The sequence below is a fragment of the Camelus ferus genome, chromosome 10, assembly GCF_009834535.1.
Source record: "Camelus ferus isolate YT-003-E chromosome 10, BCGSAC_Cfer_1.0, whole genome shotgun sequence".
NCBI classification, from domain to species: Eukaryota; Metazoa; Chordata; class Mammalia; order Artiodactyla; family Camelidae; genus Camelus; species Camelus ferus.
Window position 1 is genome coordinate 67,888,688 of NC_045705.1, and position 18,792 is coordinate 67,907,479.

General features: G+C 44.9%; 1 protein-coding gene across 20 annotated transcripts in view; it reads left to right on the forward strand.

The window, feature by feature from the left end:
- The window catches only part of PPP6R3 (protein phosphatase 6 regulatory subunit 3), a 114,564-nt gene extending 96,172 nt beyond the window's left edge, over positions 1-18,392 (forward strand). For 12 of the 20 annotated variants that reach the window (XM_032490042.1, XM_032490033.1, XM_032490045.1 and 9 more), the window contains 7 exons: positions 2,813-2,934; positions 4,295-4,448; positions 5,884-5,990; positions 7,376-7,526; positions 12,865-12,882; positions 13,151-13,270; positions 16,168-18,392. In XM_032490042.1, the coding sequence (XP_032345933.1) occupies positions 2,813-2,934; positions 4,295-4,448; positions 5,884-5,990; positions 7,376-7,526; positions 12,865-12,882; positions 13,151-13,270; positions 16,168-16,219 (724 nt within the window). In that variant the 3' untranslated portion in view covers positions 16,220-18,392. Of the gene's footprint in view, positions 1-2,812; positions 2,935-4,294; positions 4,449-5,883; positions 5,991-7,375; positions 7,527-12,864; positions 12,883-13,150; positions 13,271-15,869 lie in introns of all 20 variants that reach the window. The other 8 variants (XM_032490047.1, XM_032490034.1, XM_032490037.1 and 5 more) reach the window with 3 other exon arrangements.
- The last annotated feature ends 400 nt before the right edge of the window (positions 18,393-18,792 follow it).

Below are 18,792 nucleotides of genomic sequence, written 5' to 3' on the forward strand. Positions count from 1 at the left end.
AGAAGTAGGCAAATTCATAATTATAATCAGGTATTTTAACACTCCTGTCCCATAATTGATAAAACAACAGGCAATAAAAATACAGAAAATGTAAATACTGTCAGCCTGCTGGGCGTTTATAAAGCACTCCACCCAGCCTCACGGCGGAGTTCGTGTTCTTTTCAGGTGTACGTGAAATATTTACCAAGAAAGACCATGTTGGGGCCATAAAGCAAGTCTCAGTAAAAAGATTTCAAGTCATATAAAGTATGTTCTCTGATCCTGGTGGAATTAAATGAGAAATCAATAACAGACCTCTAGAAAAACTCTCAATCTGTGGAGCTAAATGATAATGAGTTAAAGAAGAAATCAAAGAAGAAATGACACAGTATTTTGAATTGAAAGAAAATGAAAGCACGGTATATCAGAATTTGGAGGGTGCAGCTGAAACAGTGCTTGAAGAATTATTTCTAGCACTAACTGCTTACATTAAAAAAAAAAAATCAGTGGCCTCAGCTACCACTTTAATAAACTAGAATGAAAAACAAACAAAAAAAAAGCAGTACAGAAAATCATTGTAATCAGTGAGTCGTGATCAAACATTGGTCTCTGAGAGGATTAGTAAGATCAGAACACCTCTAGATGGGATGATCGAGGGAAAAGGAGAAGATACGAATGCCTAAGACCAAGAACGAGGCGACGTCACTACAGATTCTGCAGAGACTAAAAGGGTAATAAGAAATATTAGGAGTGACTCTGCCAATAAGTCTGACAACTTAGATGAGTTTTGAAAGATACATACTACCAAACCTCAAGCAAAAAAAGATAACCTGAATAGTACTGTATCTATTGAAGAAGTTAAATTTTTGGTTTAAAACTCCCCCCTCTCCACACACACAAAAACTCAAGGCCTAGAAGGCTTCTCTGATGAATTCTACCAAACATTTCAGGAAGAAATTACAGAAGCTTTCAGAAAACTGAAGAGAGGAAATAGTGCCCATCTCATTCTATGAAGCCACTTTATTGTAACCTGATGTCAAGGACTGGCATGACATGACGTGACATTATAACAAAGGTGACCTATTATTCTCATGAACATAGATGCAAAAGCGCCTGTCAAAATACTTAGCAGATAAATGCAACAGTAGTGCATCGTGACCGTGCAAGGTTTATTCCAGCAGTGCAGAGTTGTTTTAACATTTGAAAATCAGTCGGTAAGCATGTCCAACAGCTATTCCTGATAAGAATGCCTGGCAAACTGGAGATATTTCTTCAGCCAGCTTAAAGCTGCAGTAAACCTACAGTTAGCATCATACTTAATGGTAAAAGACTGAATAATTTCCCTCTAAGATCAGAGACAAAACAAGGATATCTGCTCTCACCACTGCTTTTCAGTATTGTGCTGGAGTGAAGAAAAAAATAAATGGTATCTAGATTGGAAACGAAAAGTAGTATTAACTTTCTTCATAGACAGTATGACTGTCTATGTAGAAAGCTGTTGGAATCTACAAAAAGATGGCTGGAACAATTCAGTGGGCTTGCAAGATGGCAGTCATGGATCAGTATCACATTTCTACATACTGCAGCTGACAGTGGTATTGATATTATTAAACAGCACTATTCATAGTAGCATCAGAATATTAAACATGTAGGGATAAATCTAACAAAAGATTGCAAGGCCTACTGAGTGAAAGTTGTAGAACAGCCGAGAGAAGTCAAGTCTGAATAAATGTTTGTAAGCTGGAAGGCAGTATTGTTGAGATGCCAGTCCTCCCCACATTGATCTAGGTTCAGTGCAATCCCAAGCAAAATCATAGCAGGTTTTTTTGATAGCTGTTAACAAGTTGATTTTTAAATTCATATGAAAGTGCAAAGGACCTAGAATACCCAAAACTACTTTCTTAAAGAAAAAGATCAGAGTATTAACATTACCTGATTTCAAGATACAGTAATTACAACAGGAAATAGATTAGGGGGACAGAATAAAGAGCCCAGAAACAGGCCCACACATACAGACATCTGATTTATGGTGGTGGTGCAAAGGAAGTTCACTGGAGGAAGTATAGTCTTTTGAAAAATTAGTGCTGGCATAGTTGGTCGCCTATATGTGTAAAAATGAACTTAGTCCATACCTCTTGCCATGTATACACATTAACTCAAAATGGATCTTAGACCTAAATGTAAAACATGAAACTAGAAAACTTGTACTAGAAAGTCTGTGACCTTGAATTAGGCAAAGATTTCTAAGATACAACACTGAAAGCACTATACATTAAATTATATAATTATATATGTTAAACTTGATCAAAATTAAACACTTCTGTTCTTCAAAGGACATTTAATATTAAGAGAATGAAAGGACAGGCACACACTAAGAAAACTTTGCAAATCGTGTATCTGATAAAGGACTTCTATGTAGAGTATATAGAGAACTCTCAAAACTGTGGTTATAAGAAAAAAGGTAACTCAGTTTTTAAACTAGGCTAAAGATATGGAAAGACACTTGAGAAAAGAAGAGAGGTGGGTGGCAAAAAAGCACTTAAAAGGAAGCTCAGTGTCCTTGGTCGAGAGGGAAATGCAGTGACACCACCATAGGATACCTGCGCACACCCACTGGGAGGCAGGTTTTCAGACTGCTATCTGCGTCTTTCAGCAGAGCCCACACGGCAGAGCAGCTGATGCCTTAGGTAGGATTAGGCAGCATGAAGTCTTAACAGTGACAGGCAGATGTGGGCCAGTGTAATGTTTTTGTTGTTAGATGACCTCAAAAATTTTTTGGATTTAGCTGGTGGCTGATATGCAGCACCAAGTATTTTGGTCCTTTTCTTCTTAGCTCGGGGAGTACAGACAGTGAGGAAAGTACAGACTCAGAAGAAGAAGATGGAGCAAAACAAGACTTGTTCGAGTCTAGCAGTGCCAACACAGAGGATAAAATGGAGGTGGACTTGAATGAGCGTAAGTTGTACCTTTGCCGCTAGAGCATCTCTGTGGTGTGGCACCCACAGGGTGTTACTCTTTCTCCAGGCTGAGCAGTATTCTGGGGTCTGTGTGTGTGTGTGTGTGCGTGTGTGCGTGCGCGCGTACAGTTCAGTGGTGTGGCTGTACTCACGTGCAGTAGATCCTCTACAACTTTTTCTATCTTGCAAAGCTGAAGCTGTACCATTAAACAGCACTCCCATTCCCCTCCCCAGCCCCTGCGACCCCTTCAGGTGCCAGCCACAGGCCGGGGCCTCTGGTACTTCTGACCAGCTGGCTACAAATTGGGAGTTCCCACGACCTCTTTGGGTTGGATTATCTGCTAGAACTGCTCATAGAATTCAGAGAAGCATTTTACTTACTGTTACCAATTTATTACAAACAATACTTTAAAGGACACAAATGAATAGCCAGATGAAGAGATAAATAGGACATGGCCCAGAAGGGTCCTGAGCACAGGGGCTTTGTCCCTGTGAAGTTTGTGATGTGCCGCATTCTGTTCATCGGGCCCGAGGCTCTGCGGCTCTGCAGTTTGGGATCTTATGGGGGCCTCACTAAGCAGGCAGGGTTGGTGAAGTCATCTCTACTTCCAGCTCCTCTGTCCTTCCAGAAGGTTTGGGGGAGGGGTGGTAGGGTGGGGTGGAAAGTTCCAACCCTCTAGTCACTTGGTTGCTGCCCCCCACCACCCCCATGCTGAGACTGCCCAGGAGCCCCCAGCCACCAATCATCTCATTAGCATATGAAAAACCTTGTCACTTCAAAGATTCCAAGGAGTTGAGGGGGGAAGCAGGGACCAAATGTGTATTTCTTATTAGTCGCAGGAAGCTTGCTGCTTGTGCTAATAACTGCAGTAGGCTGCGGGAGGCCAGGGAGCATGTGCATAGGAAATGGGGCAGATGTGGACTGGGAGGCATCAAAGTTGTTTCCAGTTTATTGCAGTTGACTAGCCAGCATACTTTAAAAAATTAATAAACCTTTTATTTTGGAACAATTTTAGATTGACAGGAAAGTCGCAAAGCTTGTACAGGGAGTGGCTGTGTACCCTTCTTCCGTCTTCCTCCCAGTGTTAATACAACCTTGGGACCTTTGTCAGAATTAAGAAGTCAATATTAGCATGTTCTATTATGTGTGGCTTTGTATTCTTGTGTGATACCTCTGTTAAAAAAAAAATCATAAAAAAAGGAATTGCTAAAGGATCAGGAGATAATAGGACAGATGCTATCGAATTGCCTTCCAAGTGATGGTGCCACGTCCATTCCTCCCAGCAGTGTGTGAGAATGCTTGTGTGACATTGAACTACCGAAGTATTCTCAAAGTGGAATTCCTCTCCTCTTTGTAGCACCCAACTGGTCAGCCAACTTTGATGTCCCCATGGAGACAACCCACGGTGCTCCCCTAGACTCTGTGGGGTCCGACGTCTGGAGCACAGAGGAGCCGATGCCAACCAAGGAGACAGGCTGGGCTTCCTTTTCAGAGTTCACATCTTCCCTGAGGTGAGCACACATGCTAGCTTTCTAACCTTTCCACACGAGAATTGGGGAGGATATCTGTGTACTGTTGACACCGCTTGTCACCTTGAGTTTTTTCCAAGTTGAATGTAGTGCATTGAACAGGATTGAAAATCAACATGGCAGAGATACCAACACAGCTGGGAGTTGCAAGAAGAGCAGTTGTCCTCCTCCTTCCTTTGATCCAGGGTGAGCCAGGAAAGGGAGAGACTGCTAACACAGTAGGCTGGGAGGATACAGCCCAGGAAGGTGATCAGCAGAATGCTGATGAAGGTGGTGTCTTCAGAGCTTGTCTGGTCTCACCCAGCTGTCAGGACAGGATTGGGAACGAGGTGAAGCCAAGTAATTCCTGACAGGCACCTCTGTGTGGAGTATTACAGAAAAATGCAGGATGCATCTTGAATTTAATAGATAATATAAGCTTGTAGCTAGTCTAGTGCTGTAAATTAAGGGTTATGACAGCTGTGGCTGTCAGTCTTGATCCTTGTGTTATTCTCGGTGACAGCAACCTGTCATTTCATAATTTTCCAGAATAACATTGTTAGCATTTGAGTATTAACCATGGATTTCATGTCTTGTTAGGCTTAGTTTGATTTGCTTAACGTTGCTTTATTTTGTCTACTGAAAAAATTAGTCTCTACCACTCCATCTGAAAGATTTTGTTGCTTTCTTGTTCTAACAAGTGACTTTTTAAACAATCACTGTTGATGGAAAAGATAAAAAGACAAACTATTACGCGTTAATGGTTACCGTTGTACATGAACCAGAGAGTATACTCGGCTAAAACCCATGTTGCTTCGTAGCAGCTCTAATAGTGGCAGTAACCTCTCGCTCAGAGGTGAAGGTGAGACTGGTGGGAAGCGCCTCCAAAACACTACGAATCATTTCACTGCCTCTGCTCCGGGAGCGGACAGTCACGTTTCCACCTCTCTCTGGCTGAGAGTTGTTGAAGCAGCTGCCTTCCCTTTACAAACCCCTGTGCACAGGCTGCTTTCTCATGAAGTGGCATTAAGAGGGCCAGGCCCTGTGGGCAGTTTGGCTCGAGGTACTGAGGATTCTTGTTGAAGATGGCACAGTAGACACGGTTGATGCTGTGCAGTAGGTGCACTGCCGTCCCAGCCCCAGGAGCCTGGCGGTCACGGTGCGCTCGAGGGGCTGGGAGCATTTGAAACTGTCTAGAAATTTCTAGGAAGTCTCTGTGTTACTGCCCTGCTGGTTTAGCAAAATATTTAGAGATTACCACACTCATTACCAGCGCCAGGCTGCTCTCAGTTCTTAGATCTGCGTGTCGTTGGATATTTAACCAACTGCTGATGTCTCCCCAGTGGAATCGGAACTCATTTTCAGAGGTTTTTTGTGACTAATGGTAACCGACGGCTATTTCCCACTGCTAATATCTGAATTTTCTCTTTTCTAAAAGTACAAAAGATTCTTTAAGGAGTAATTCTCCAGTGGAGATGGAAACCAGCACTGAACCGATGGACCCTCTGACTCCCAGTGTTGCTGCACTGGCAGTCCAGCCAGAAGGTGGGTGCAGAGACCACCAGGGTGCCTGGCCTATGGACCGGTCATTTGGTAGTTGTTCAGACTTTAACTTTTGCTTAGTTTTCTAGATCTGAAAAGTTGTCTTTGGCCTCATAGCAGGTTTGTAAAACTAGACTTGACTCTCAGGCTCAAAGGACCCAGGAAAATAAGATGATGGGTCTGATGTCCACAGGCAACTGATGAAAAGGAATTGTGTATTTAGTCCAGAACTACACCATGTTGAGTCTAGAAGGGGTTAGGTATCAAAGTTATCATTCAGTCCTCTCAGTGTACAGAAGAGGAAAGATGGTCTTTGCAGTCCCCAGGGTGAATAAAACCAGAATTAGCCACGTGCATGCCAAGCCCAGCCTGCACCCAGCTCTTCTGTCCCTCAGAGTCTGCTTTGTTGGAGCACGTCTGTGTATCTGGGCACATTTCAGGCTGTGTGGTTGTTTCTGTGCTTCTCTCCTTTATGAACAGATGAAATGGGCAGGGGTACCCAGTGGCTGTCTTGTTACTTAAAATATGCACATTGTTCCTTGCATAGGCCCTGAACCATTTTCCAACCTGATGATTAGGGCTGCGGGAGGTGAGTGGAGTGGAGAAGGGGGTGTTGGTAGTGTGGAGGGAACAAAGAAGCGAGTCTTTAAAAGAAGAAATGATGCAGCTAGAGGGCACAAGAACCAAGGGGCAGAGAAAAGAACCCAGTAACTAGTAGTTTGTATGTCACTCTTCTAAACATTCTCTCTGGATGACCTGATCTGTCCCTCAGCAGGTCTCCATAGGTTCAGTCACCCCATTTTGTGGAAAAGAAAACCCAGGCACAAGTGGGGCACCTTGTCCCAGGGCTCTGAGACTAGTAAGTGGTCAGGCTGGGTTTGAATTTAGGGAATCTGACTTCAGAGCCTAAGCTTATAACCAGTATACCCCTCTTATAGAACAAAGACATAATCCACAGGGAACCACGAAAAGGTAACTTGAAAAAAGAGAAAAGAATGGGACCCAAGGGGCACAAGTGATAGGAAAAGGATGACTGAGAACAGTACACGGATGAACCATGAACAGTACATGGACTGTGGTGGCTGGAGGCTGCAATGTGCAGCCGCCGCCTCTGTCCCGTGCTGGAGCCAGAGAGCATTAGGAACAGGAAGGTGGGCTGGGAGGAAGGTGGTGGGCTTGTGGGCAGCTGGGGAGACAGGGGCACCCAGGCAGCTTCTCTGCCCTGGGTCCCTGTGCCCGTCAGTCAGCCCGGGAGCAATAGGTGGGCCATCTCACTTTTCTTCTTCAAGCAGTGGAGGTAACGCTGGGTGGATGGGTCTGCACAGGACAGGGGTAACCGTTCTTGTTTGGTTTGGTATACGTGACCATCAGCTGTGTGTGCTTTTCAGCGCCAGGCAGTGTGGCCATGGAAGCCAGCTCTGACGGAGAGGAGGATGCTGAAAGCACGGACAAGGTAACTGAGACAGTGATGAATGGCGGCATGAAGGAAACGCTCAGCCTCACTGTGGATGCCAAGACAGAAACTGCGGTCTTCAAAAGGTAACTAGGGGCTCAGTCATCCTGGAGCTTCTGGTTGTTGGGAGGGTGGTGGGCGAGAGGCTGCAAATACTAACGTCTTTAATTTGCTTCAAATGTGGGTTCAGACATTAGCCTGACATCTTTCTGATATCTTCATTAATTCATTAAATCTTAATGAAGAGATGGAATTTTGATCCCTAAGTTTGCGTGCTCCTCCTCTTTTATAATGTTCAGAAGACTGTAGTTTAATCTTACAGATTCAAAATACATAAGTATAAAAAATTGACAGGCCTCTAGCCATAATAGGAATTGCATTGTATACAGGCCACATAGCCTGGTGCATCTAAACCAGAGGTTCAGTGTTTACAGATCATTTTCTCCAGGCATAATGCAACCAGTAGAATTCAGTAGCAAAGTGATAGCTTAAAAAACGTATTTGGAAATTAACCTCACTTCTAAGTTCATGGGTATCAAAAAAGGAATCATAATGAAAATTTAAAACTTAAAACTGAAGGAATAATGAAAAAATTCTATCAGAACCTACAGACTGCAACTAAATCAGTGCTTTGAACTTCGGTCTCCATCTTATATTAGACCCTTTCAGATCATGAGAAATAATGGTTCCCAACTTATGAACCAAAAACAAGCAAAGCATGAAAGAAAAATTAATTGTAGGTTAATATCTCATGTATAGGTGTATATGCAGAACACTTTAAAGATAAAAGTGAGCAAACCAAATCCAGCAGTGTGTTTTTAAGTCATGACCAAAGATGTTTGACATGAATGTAGGGATGTTGTAACATTGTAAAGATTATTGAAAGTAATTCATAGGTAAAGGGATGAAAGCCATTTGGACCTTCAGTAGACAGACAGAAAGCATTTGACAAAAAAATAAAGCTGTTCATAACTGTTTAGCATCCCAAGAATAGAAAGTAGCTACCTGAAACTGAAGTGTCTACTAAAAATCTGCAGCAGACTTTATTCAGCACTGAAGCATTGGAAATAGTCCCTTCAAAGACATGACCCAGATTTAGCAAATGTAGCAGAAAATAAAAGTAAATTTAAAGTATAAAGATTTGAAAGAAATAAAATGGTTATTGTTTGTAGATTATGGTTTTCTACATAAAAAACTCCCAATTGAATCTATAGGCAAATATTAGAATTACTAAAAAAGTCTGGCAAGTTTACTGGATACAACCACAAAACAGTTGTGTCTTATAAATCAACACAAGATGTCCTAGGGTAGGCCTCTCCCTTTTTAAAATTAGAATGTTAAAAACCTTGTCTGTAACGCAGGCTGAAAGATACAACAAAGGCCTAAATAAATAGGGAGATATGCCATGTTTGCTAATGGGATGATATCTTTGGCATTTCTTAACAAATTAACCTATAAAATGAACATACTTCTCCACAAAATCCTGATGGAGTTGTTGTTGTTTTTTTTTTTTATGAAGGGGAGATGTTGATTCTGATACTCACAGAGAAGATCAAGGAAAACCAAGAACAGCCTAGGTCACTTCAAAGAGGAAAGTGAGGGGGTCTTCACCATATTAGGTATCAAGGCTTATTACTGAGGTGATGTGTGTGGCCTTGGCACAGAGTTATACACACAGGCCCCTACAGTCACACGAGCTTGATACATGTTAGGATGACATAATTTGAGGAGGGAAGACTGGACTAATAGTGATTATCCATATTAGAGAAAAATAAAATTAAATCTCTGTCTTAACATAAGTATGGAAGGCAAAGCTACAGCTTTCAGAAGGCAGCATGAGAGAGGGTCTTTAATGTTGTGGTAAAGGATTTCTCAACCATAAAAAAGCCAAACCATTAAGGAAAAGACTGGTAAATTTGGCTTTATGTAGTTTCTAGTGTTCCAAAAGATGCCGTGAGATGGAAAGACGAGCCATAACCAGCAAAGGAACACGCTGTAGCAGAGCATAGGAAGAGCCTAATGCCAATAAGAAAGAGACAACAATTTAATAATTTTTTTAATGGACAAAGGACACAAACAAGTTGCTGTCTGTGGAGGAAAGTAAGGAGCAGGCTAGCTCCAGAGCAGGCCAGCCTCTCAAGTCAGCTGGTGTGTTAGTGACAGTGATGATTCGGTGCTATTCCGTGCACAGTAATCTACTAACTCCTATCTTAGGTTGTTACAGAAAATGGAAAAAGTACAAAAACTGCCTGGATCTTTTTATGAGGCAGTGAAATCTTAATTGCAAAACCAGGTAAGTATAATTACAGAAAATGATCAGCTCATGTCACTTACAAGCAAACTAAATGCAAAAATCCTGTATAAAATATTTGCTATGAACCCAAAGGCTTACTAAAAATAATTCATAATGTTCAGCTAGAGTTTATCGCTGGACTGCAAGGATGGTTCAGTCAGAAAAATCTATCAGTATAATTCACCAAATATTAATAGAATGAAGGAAATCATTTGATATTTTTGAAACTTGTGAAAAATTTTTATACCTATATATGATTAAAACTCTGAGCAAAGCAGGAAGAGAAGTGAGTTTACTTAACTTGGTAAAAGTTAAATACTGGAATACTACAGCAAAAATTATACCTGATGAAGAAATTTTAGATGCGTTCACTTTAATGTAAGGAACGAATAAGGCTGCCCATTGTCATTGCCACTTGCAGGCAGTTCTGGGCAATGTTAGTAGGAAAGAAAAAGAGGTTTAGGTAATGATGAGACGGGGAGTGATTTGGAGTTAATAATGATCAACTGCAACCAGGTCAGAAGCAGACTTGTAACTAATAAGAATTCAGCAAAGCTACCAGGTAAGAGAGCAGTTTTAAAAATCAGTAGCTTTTCTCTACTTCAGTAATAAACAACTAGGGTGTATATATAATAAAAGGAGAAGTACCAGTCACATAATATTTCAAATTGTAAGTTATTTAGGAAATATCTTAACCCAGATATCTATAGAGAAAACTTGGAAGTGGTAATTACAGCAGCCACAGAAGAAGCTGTGCACAAGGGCAGGCCAGCACACTGAGCGACGTGCCAGCTCAGTGCTGCAGAGACAGTCGCCGTCACCAAGTTAATCTTTAAGTTTAATGTAGTCCCAGTCACAATTTCAGTTGGATTTCTTTTTTCAGGGCATTTTTACTGTATTTATTTATTTCACATAAGCCTAGAGCTGATCTGTACTCTTTTCATTGGTGATACTGTTCATCCGAAGACTGAAATATCCACTAGCAAACTAACAGAATCACAAAGGCTTTTCACCTTGCAAATTGTGTCCTAAAGTTCATTCAGTAGGACTTTTAAAAGACGTTTGATAAACATGCTCTAAAGTTCATGTGGAATAAAAAGTTTCCCCAATTGCCTAGAGTACCATAGGAAGATTAGTAACAGGCTGCCCTGGCAGGTACTGGTCAGGCTACAGCGTCAGAATAATTAAAGCACAGATAAAGGGGCTGGTGTGATGGGAAAGAGCTCGGTCACAAGACCGGTGGCTTAACAGGTGCTGGGGCAGGAGGTTGGCCCTGTCCAGGGGAACAGAGGAGACGAGCCATCCAGATGGACTGGAGCCCGACTGTGAAGGCAAGAGCACGTGTGCAGTGCCTGCTGTGTGCCGGCTGCGGTACCACTTGTCTCACATGTGTCCCCTCGTGTCTTTCTCTCAAGCATCCTATAGGATGAGTAGCACGGTTATAATCCCACTTTCCAGAAGAGGAAAATTAAGCACTGGAGTTAAGTGATGTGGCCAAAGTCTCATGGTAGATAGAAGACAGTGCAGTGTATCTTTCTGACCCATGGGTAAAGAAGGACTTTTTTCCAAAACAAAAACAAAACAACAACAAGCCTCCAAAAGCATAAACCTCATGCAAAGAACAGAATTGGATTACGACAAAGTTAAGAATTTCTGGTTGATAAAGTACTGTAGACAGAATTAAGAGGCAGATGGCAAATTGAGGGGGGGAAAGCTCATAGTTCTAAATCAATAAAAAGAAAATTAGCATTTAATAGTCAAACCAATAAGGAAAAGATAGAAAACCCAAATCACAAAATGGGCAAAAAATATCAACAAGCCGTTTACAGACTAGGAAACCCAAAAGGGCAAAAACAAAACAAAATAGACAAACAAAAAACCCAAACCCAGAAACCTAAGAAGAGATACTCAGGACTCACTTGTTATCAGGCACCTCTTGCTAGACTAGTGAGAACTGGAAAGGTGGGTGATGCTGAGTGTTGGTGGGGCCACAGGAACCGTGTTGCCCTGCTAGCGGGGCAGTTGTTCTGGAGAATGACAGGGAAAGATGACCAGCATTTTCCACTCTGAGGTGCAGAGCCCTGGGAAGTGCCCGGGCAGGCCCACTGGGGCCGCGGGCAGGGGAGGTGGTTGCAGCGTTGTGCCAGAGGTGTGGGGGAGAGACAGTTTGGTGCTGGTCACCGTGGGAGGCTGGAGTTGGGAGGTGCACCCGCACAGGGTGTGTGCCAGGTTGGCAGGAACAATTGCTCTTCCAAACTGCTGTCACAGCGATAAGTACAGTGAGGTGTGTGATTCGAGGGCTCATTGTGTGTCTCCAAACACACACATATGCATTGACTGTTCATTTCACAAGAGTGAAAGTAGTAACATGTCAGACACATCAGGATAGTTGCTCTGGCCGGCAGGGAGCAGAGAAAGGGGATAAAGTCATGAACTAGACTTCAGTTCCTTTTCTTCCTTATAAATTGCCCAGACCCATCTGAAAGCTGCCGAGAAGTCATCTTGAAGTGAGGTTTTCTGTAAGCAAATCTGGGACCCAACGCTAAGAACGATGGACCATCCAGAAGGGAATCTCTGGCTGCCCTTAAGCTCAATTTAATGCCATCTTGAATTGTGTCAGAATGGGAAATCCAGACAGAACAGGCAGAAATCTTTTAAGTTTCCAGCCCACAGACAGTTGAGAGCATTTGCTGTTTGTCTTTCCTCCCAAGAGCCCGCTTAAGGGGAAAAAGCATCCTTTCATGTTTTATTTCCCTGGCCTTTGACCCCTCAGGATTGGTTTTTATCTCTTTTGGCCGCTGTGGTTGGCTCTCTTTTCCTTCATGGCGTTGTCGGGGGGCCACTTGGGAAGTTCATCCCGGCTCAGGCCGCGCGGCATCTTGCTCAGGTGGTGCCGGCCAGCAGGCTGCTCGGGTCTGTCCAGCTGACTTCAGATGGTGGGCTTGGCCCTGAAAGCAGGTTGCTCTAACTGAAGACTCGTTCCTTCAAACAGGTTCATTTGACACCTTCACCGAGTCTGCAGTTTTGCTTATGTGCAGTCATGGACATGTTATTCCCCAAAATACCCCATTTATAGGAGTATTCTGAAACTCTTGTACATTTCTTTTTCTGTTTTGCACACTTGGCTTCAGAGTATTGGAATCCTATCGGTATGTACAGCGATGTGGACCGCTCTTTACCAGACACCAGCCGCGTTGCATCGTCCCTCTTCTGGCTCCCACTTGTGTGTGGTCCTGCCCTTCCATGATCGCCCAGTTGTGTCCGTGGTCCCTGTGATCCCTCACCTGAGCATGCTCGGCCCCAGGGCTTGGGTCCATGGCCGCCATGACTTCCAGAGCCACCTGCATGTGCCCTCATCCTCTCCCTGGCACTGCTACCTAGGGCGTCTAATGCTGCCTGCCATCCTCTTTCCTGCAGTGAGGAAGGAAAACTGTCTACCTCTCAAGATGCTGCTTGTAAAGATGTGGAGGAGAGCCCTGAGACGGCAGAGGCGAAGTCTGCGGTCCCTCGGCCCCCCAGCAGTAGTCCGGAGCAGAGGTAACTGCCCACTTCTCAGATCCTGTCTAGGCTCTGCTCTGGCTTTGGCTTTTGTCTCTGGGGAGCTGGAAGGGAAGTTGGCCTGGATGGGGGCTGGGAGGGAGGAGGGGGTCATTACAGTTGTTCTCAAGCGCTCGTGACTTTCCTGCACAGGAGTGTTTTCTCAGTTCCCTGTGATAATCGGAGTGACTGAACTGAGCAATTAAGCATAATTCGTCTCCTACTCCAGAAGCTGAAAGCTGGTTTTTGGAGATTGGATAATGTCGCCGACTCTTTGAGAGATTATTGGGAATGGAAGGGGCTCTCTGGCTGGCATGTCTCCCCTTAGCCGTCCCCCTGTCTACTTGATGAGGCACTTAGTTGAGGCTGACATTGAGCCCCTCCACGATCGAGTTCCCATGAAGTCACCCAGCTGCCAGGCACAAGCAAGTCCCGGTGCCCACTGTCCCACGGGTGTGTCCATGTGACACGGGGAGAGCACTGTCCTGACGACCTTTTCATACAGGTAGCAAAATGCTCTTAACTCAGGTGATTCCCCCTTTGGGTTTGTTCAAAAAGTATCTGTTGTCTTGTCTGGGTGAAGTGTCGAAATCCCACCACCAGAGCCAAGATATTTGAAATGTGGTGTCTCTCTAGTCACCTGCTGAGACTGAGCTGGTGGTCTGAAGGGATAGGCCCAGCCAGAGCCTCAGCCCCCAGTTGCTCCAGACCTTGAGGATTTGCCCTTGGGCCACAGGGACCTTTGCTCCGCACTACCCAGTATTAACTAGTTTGATTAAGTATATCCAAGCTTGTGCATTCCTTCTATAAGGAATAAAATAACCTTCAAAACCATTTCAGAGAAGTTGTACTTCCCCCTCACCAGACCCCCCCAGATCTAGGCCTTTAGGGGTACTGAAGCCAGTGGAGCCAGCAGGGGGCACTGTCTGTCCACCAGTCAGTAACCTCTGTGTTCATGGAGGAGCAGACCCTGCTTTTGTTTTTCGTGGAAATTACAGCCAGAACGAGGGGTTTGCCTTTGCCAATAAAAATTGTGTGTGTATATAAAACAAATTAATTATAAGAACTACTTGGTGTACGTGGGGAGGCTTGGGGAGGAAGAGACGGTGTGACACTCCAATTGTTGGGCGTCCAGCCCCAGCAGGGCTTCTGAGGGTTTGGACAAGTCGCTTTCTTTGCCTCAGGTCTTCAGTGTGTGTTTTTTTAAAGACCTTTTATAGGTCTAATTCCTAATCAGTTGCACCGTCTCCCTCGTATGTAAATGCCCTTTATACCGAAAGCTGCCTGGAAGACAGTCCCCCCACTTGGGAGTAGTTGCTTCGGGAGCCTGTTCCGGGTGTCTGTGACAGAAGGGATACAGGCCTGTGGGTGCAGTTACGTGGCTGTCTGGAATGCGGGACTGTCTGCCTCAGGGGAGCCCACTCGCTCTTCTCCCTGCACAGAAACATCTGCCTCCCCCTACCTGTAGGACTAGGATCTGGAGGGACAAGTTGGGGGCAGTCAGTGGAAGGAGAGGGGCACCCTCGTGACCACTCATTTGCCTACCTGCCCTTCCTCCAGCAGCACACATTCGGATGTGGCAGCCGCTGGTTCGGGCCTGGTGATAGCAGTAGCACAGGAGACACACGGGCAGCATGGGGCCGGGAGGGATCAACGTGCCTGGGTGAAGGAGTCGGAGTCCCGGCTCAGACAGGGCAGTGGGGAAGGCCTCTGAGCAGGCTGGCGTTTGGGCCGCTGTTGGGGCAGCGGGGATAAAGGTGAGTTTCCAGTGTGTCACGTTTGCTTTCTAAGAGTAGTTTGTAGCAAGGCTGAAGGTTAAGGTAGCTGTCTGGGACTTCCTGCATGTAGTCTTAGCCACACGGTTCCCACCGCAGCCAGGTATCATGGTCCTTCGGCTTGACAGATGAGCACTATTGCACTTAAAAGATTTTTGTTGCCACAGAATTTTATTTTTCACTGCTAATCAAGTATGGTCCAATCTCTGTGCCCACAGTGTGCTAAGGAGGCACTTTGCACATAATCATTGCTTACTAATGCTGGTGGGGAGGAGTGTTGTCCCCCTTTCACAGGGGAGAAAACTCAACTGAGAGAGGTTAGGAACTTTACTTACGGTCACACAGCTTGTCCATGGTGAAGGCAGGATGTGTACCCAGCTGTGTCTGGTTCCAGAACTCCAGGGCCGGTGTCCCTGGTGTATTGAGACACCATCGAGTGTGAGTAGGGCTCGTTGTGTGTGTAGCTGACCTCGTGGTTCTGTTAGGTTAGCAGTACCAGAAGTATCCGGTTTGTGAGTTCTGAGTGCTGATTGAGAAGTGCTTGTGCTTCCCAGTTTCAGCTCTAAGCATCCTTCCCCAAGTCTACTTTATAACCATTCTGGTAACACCGTCAAGAATATCGTATGTTTAGGTGGCTGTTTTGGCAGGAGGGTCCTGGGTATCCTGTCACCACTTTGTTCGTATAGCGTCCCTGCCCCTCCTGCTCCCAGGTTCACCTGACGTCTGCTTCCCGGGAGCACATTTATTCATGTGCACGCCTTTGTTCTCAAAGTTGGTCCTTTTTACAAACTTTTCTTTTGTTTCCTTTTTTTTCCCTCCCTCAGTAGCAGAATCCTATTTTTCAAGTGAAATTTTATGTGGATTCCAATCAGTGGAACAGATAAAAAGCTGCTTGGAAGGAGGGATGAGCGAGTAGCTCCTGAAGGCTGGGGGAGCAGCCGTGTAAAACCACCGACCAGTCCGTTCTGTGCTTCCGAGGGCCGAGGCAGGGAGGCCCTGCAGCACCGGCTTTGGCCGCCCTTGCCGAATGCCTCCGTGACCCAAGCTGTCTGTGTCCGCCTTCTGTTTTCTGCCCTGCGTTTCTGCTCTAAGTGCCTCAGGTGTCCGTCTCTCGCTCCGCAGGACTGACCAGCCAAGCGTGCCCGGCGACGCGGCGGTGAATGGCCCCGTATGATGAGTGAGCTCCGCTGCTGCTGACCGAGGACCGCAGGCTGTCACCAATGGGGCTCCGGGGCCTCGTCTGCAGCCCGCCGGGCCGCCACGCTGCGCTCACTCTGCGAGTGATCAGGACCAGCAACCTTTATATTCTAGATTCTAAGACATTGTACAGAGAAACTCAGAAGTGTAAAAATATTGCACATTGACGAATACCAAGAGTTTTTGCGTATGTTTATATTGTATTGTTCTAAATAATGGGTAGCCTGTGAAATAAGATCTTGCCACCCATGTAATAATAGTAGTAATACTATAGTTAAAATGGCTGTAAGAATAGTTTTATAAAAGTGAATACACAGATCTATTGTATTTGAAACATAACTATTTGACAATTATTAGTGTGACCAAAGTACTAGGCAGTTTTCATACATTTTTTCACCTTGTACAAAATTCTGAATTCATTTTTCTTTCAGGTTGGCGAGGAGTTGTAGGATTGAAATGCCCTCTAAGTGTTATTTTGGTTGTTCTAACTTACAAAAGTGATTTTGAATAAGAAATATTTGGTGTTCTTTTTATAACCAGTTTTTGATTGGTAACTGTTTTCTGTATTGTTTAAAACGGATCAAAAAATGTAAGTCTATTGGTAGAGATTAAGTATTTATTGCTACAACTTAGTTGATAAATTGATGTTATTGTAAAGCCATATGTTCTGTTGAAGTCTTGTTTGCTTGAAATGATTATTCCTACAGGTGAAACACTAGACTATTTGGAGTGTACATGGCTTGTGGTTTGGGTTTTTTGTTTTTTTTGTTTTTGTTTTTCGTTTTGTTTTGGTTGTCCATCTGCCTTTTAACCCATTCACCAAAATTTACCTTGTTAACAGGCATCACCAATGAACATTTCAGAGCGATCTGCATACTTAACACACCTAAAATCATATTAGGCAAGGCAGTTGAGAAATGCTCGTGCTGCTAATGGAGTTGGAGTGCGTCCATTCTACAGGCTAGTATTTCTAAACTAGAAATCAGCCCCCGGCACCTGAGCATGTTCGTTGTTTTACTGTTCCTTGTGAGGTTTTCACTCGTAAATCCTAAACCAGTGTATTTTTTTTTAGAGCTGGTTTGTGTACATATATAGTGATTATGGATACTAATTCAATGTAATTTATAATTTTCTATGTCAATATAAAAATACATCACAGCCTTCTCAAACAGCTGAAGCAATATATTGTATATTGCCATATTGTCTGGTGAAAGGGTTAAATTACTTCACCTCTTGCACTTTTAGATGCAAATCAGTTTTTCATTTCTGTAATAGAAAATTATTCACGTATTTTTACATCATTTGTTTTTCCTGACCAGTATTTAAAACCAAAAGGATATTCTGAAAAATGGCCAACAATTTTTTTAGAAATAGCATCCCAAGCAGCGTGCCTAAACATTACATTGCATATGGAAATAAAAAAATCAAATGTCTGATGCCTTATCTCTCACTTACTTCCCCACTGTAAGCGGCGTAGACGCTCTCAGCGAGGCAGACCTAGCCCTCGAGTACCGTGGAGCCGGCAGCGCGCCCTGGGACACACGGCAGGGGCGCTGACCTTGGCCTCCGCGCGCCTCCTCAGGAACCCTTTCTGTCGTGAGCTCCTCTCAGAAGAGACTGTCTTCGAGCGTTCTCCCCGGATCCTCACGCTGCCGGAGGACAGGGCTCCCTGCGTTCGTCTCAAGGGTGCTGCCCGCATGTGGCCCGGGACCTCGGGGACTGCTGATGGCTGGTGCGCTCTCGTCTCGCCGGGCTGAGGGCTCTGGTGGCCAGCAGCTTGCTCCGGGGGCGCGCACACTGCCCCCGGCAGCTTGGATTCGGCTGCGTCTCCATCCTACCCAAGGTAAACCCAGTGTCTTGTCTCATCCCACCCACTGCTGACAGAAGGGCATTTGGGGCTTTCCTTTGGGGTAGTGTTCTGCGTTGCTTGTCTTGCGGGGCGGGGAGAGGACGCGGGGTGGGCAGAACAAAGTCTGTTGGGGGTGGAGGGTGCCGGCCAGGGAGCGGGAGCGAACGCACTCTCATTGAATTTCGACTTTCATTTCTGTGGGTTGGCCATTCTGAACTGCAAGACTAACATGTCTACAATACAACACCTGTATTAAAAATAACAACCGCAAAAATAAAGCCTGATTCTTTGTTTCTAGAAATCTTCTCTTGTACCTTGATTGGGCTTTAGTAACCAGACCAGGGTGTGGGGGCTGGAATGAGTGTTTCATGGTTCAGGCTTCCCGACCCCCGCTCTCCCCACTCCCCTGCTCCGGGCCCGAGTCTGGGCCCGCGCGATCAAGGCTGAGCCGCCGCGTCCAGCCTGCCGTCTGCAGGGGGGGGGGGCTCAGCGAGCCCATGTCTCCGTAGTGTATCTGTCCTCGGCTGTGTTGTCTTCCCCGTCTGTAACACCGCCCCAGCCCGGGTTTTTTGGCTTCCAACCCTGCCGATACCTTTGGTGGTGACCCTTCTCAGGCGGTCCATAAATGTCCAGAGCGTGGTGCTGTGTCACAGCTGCTCGTTCTCCATCCTCCTGTCTGTCTGCATAAACAATGGGTCCCC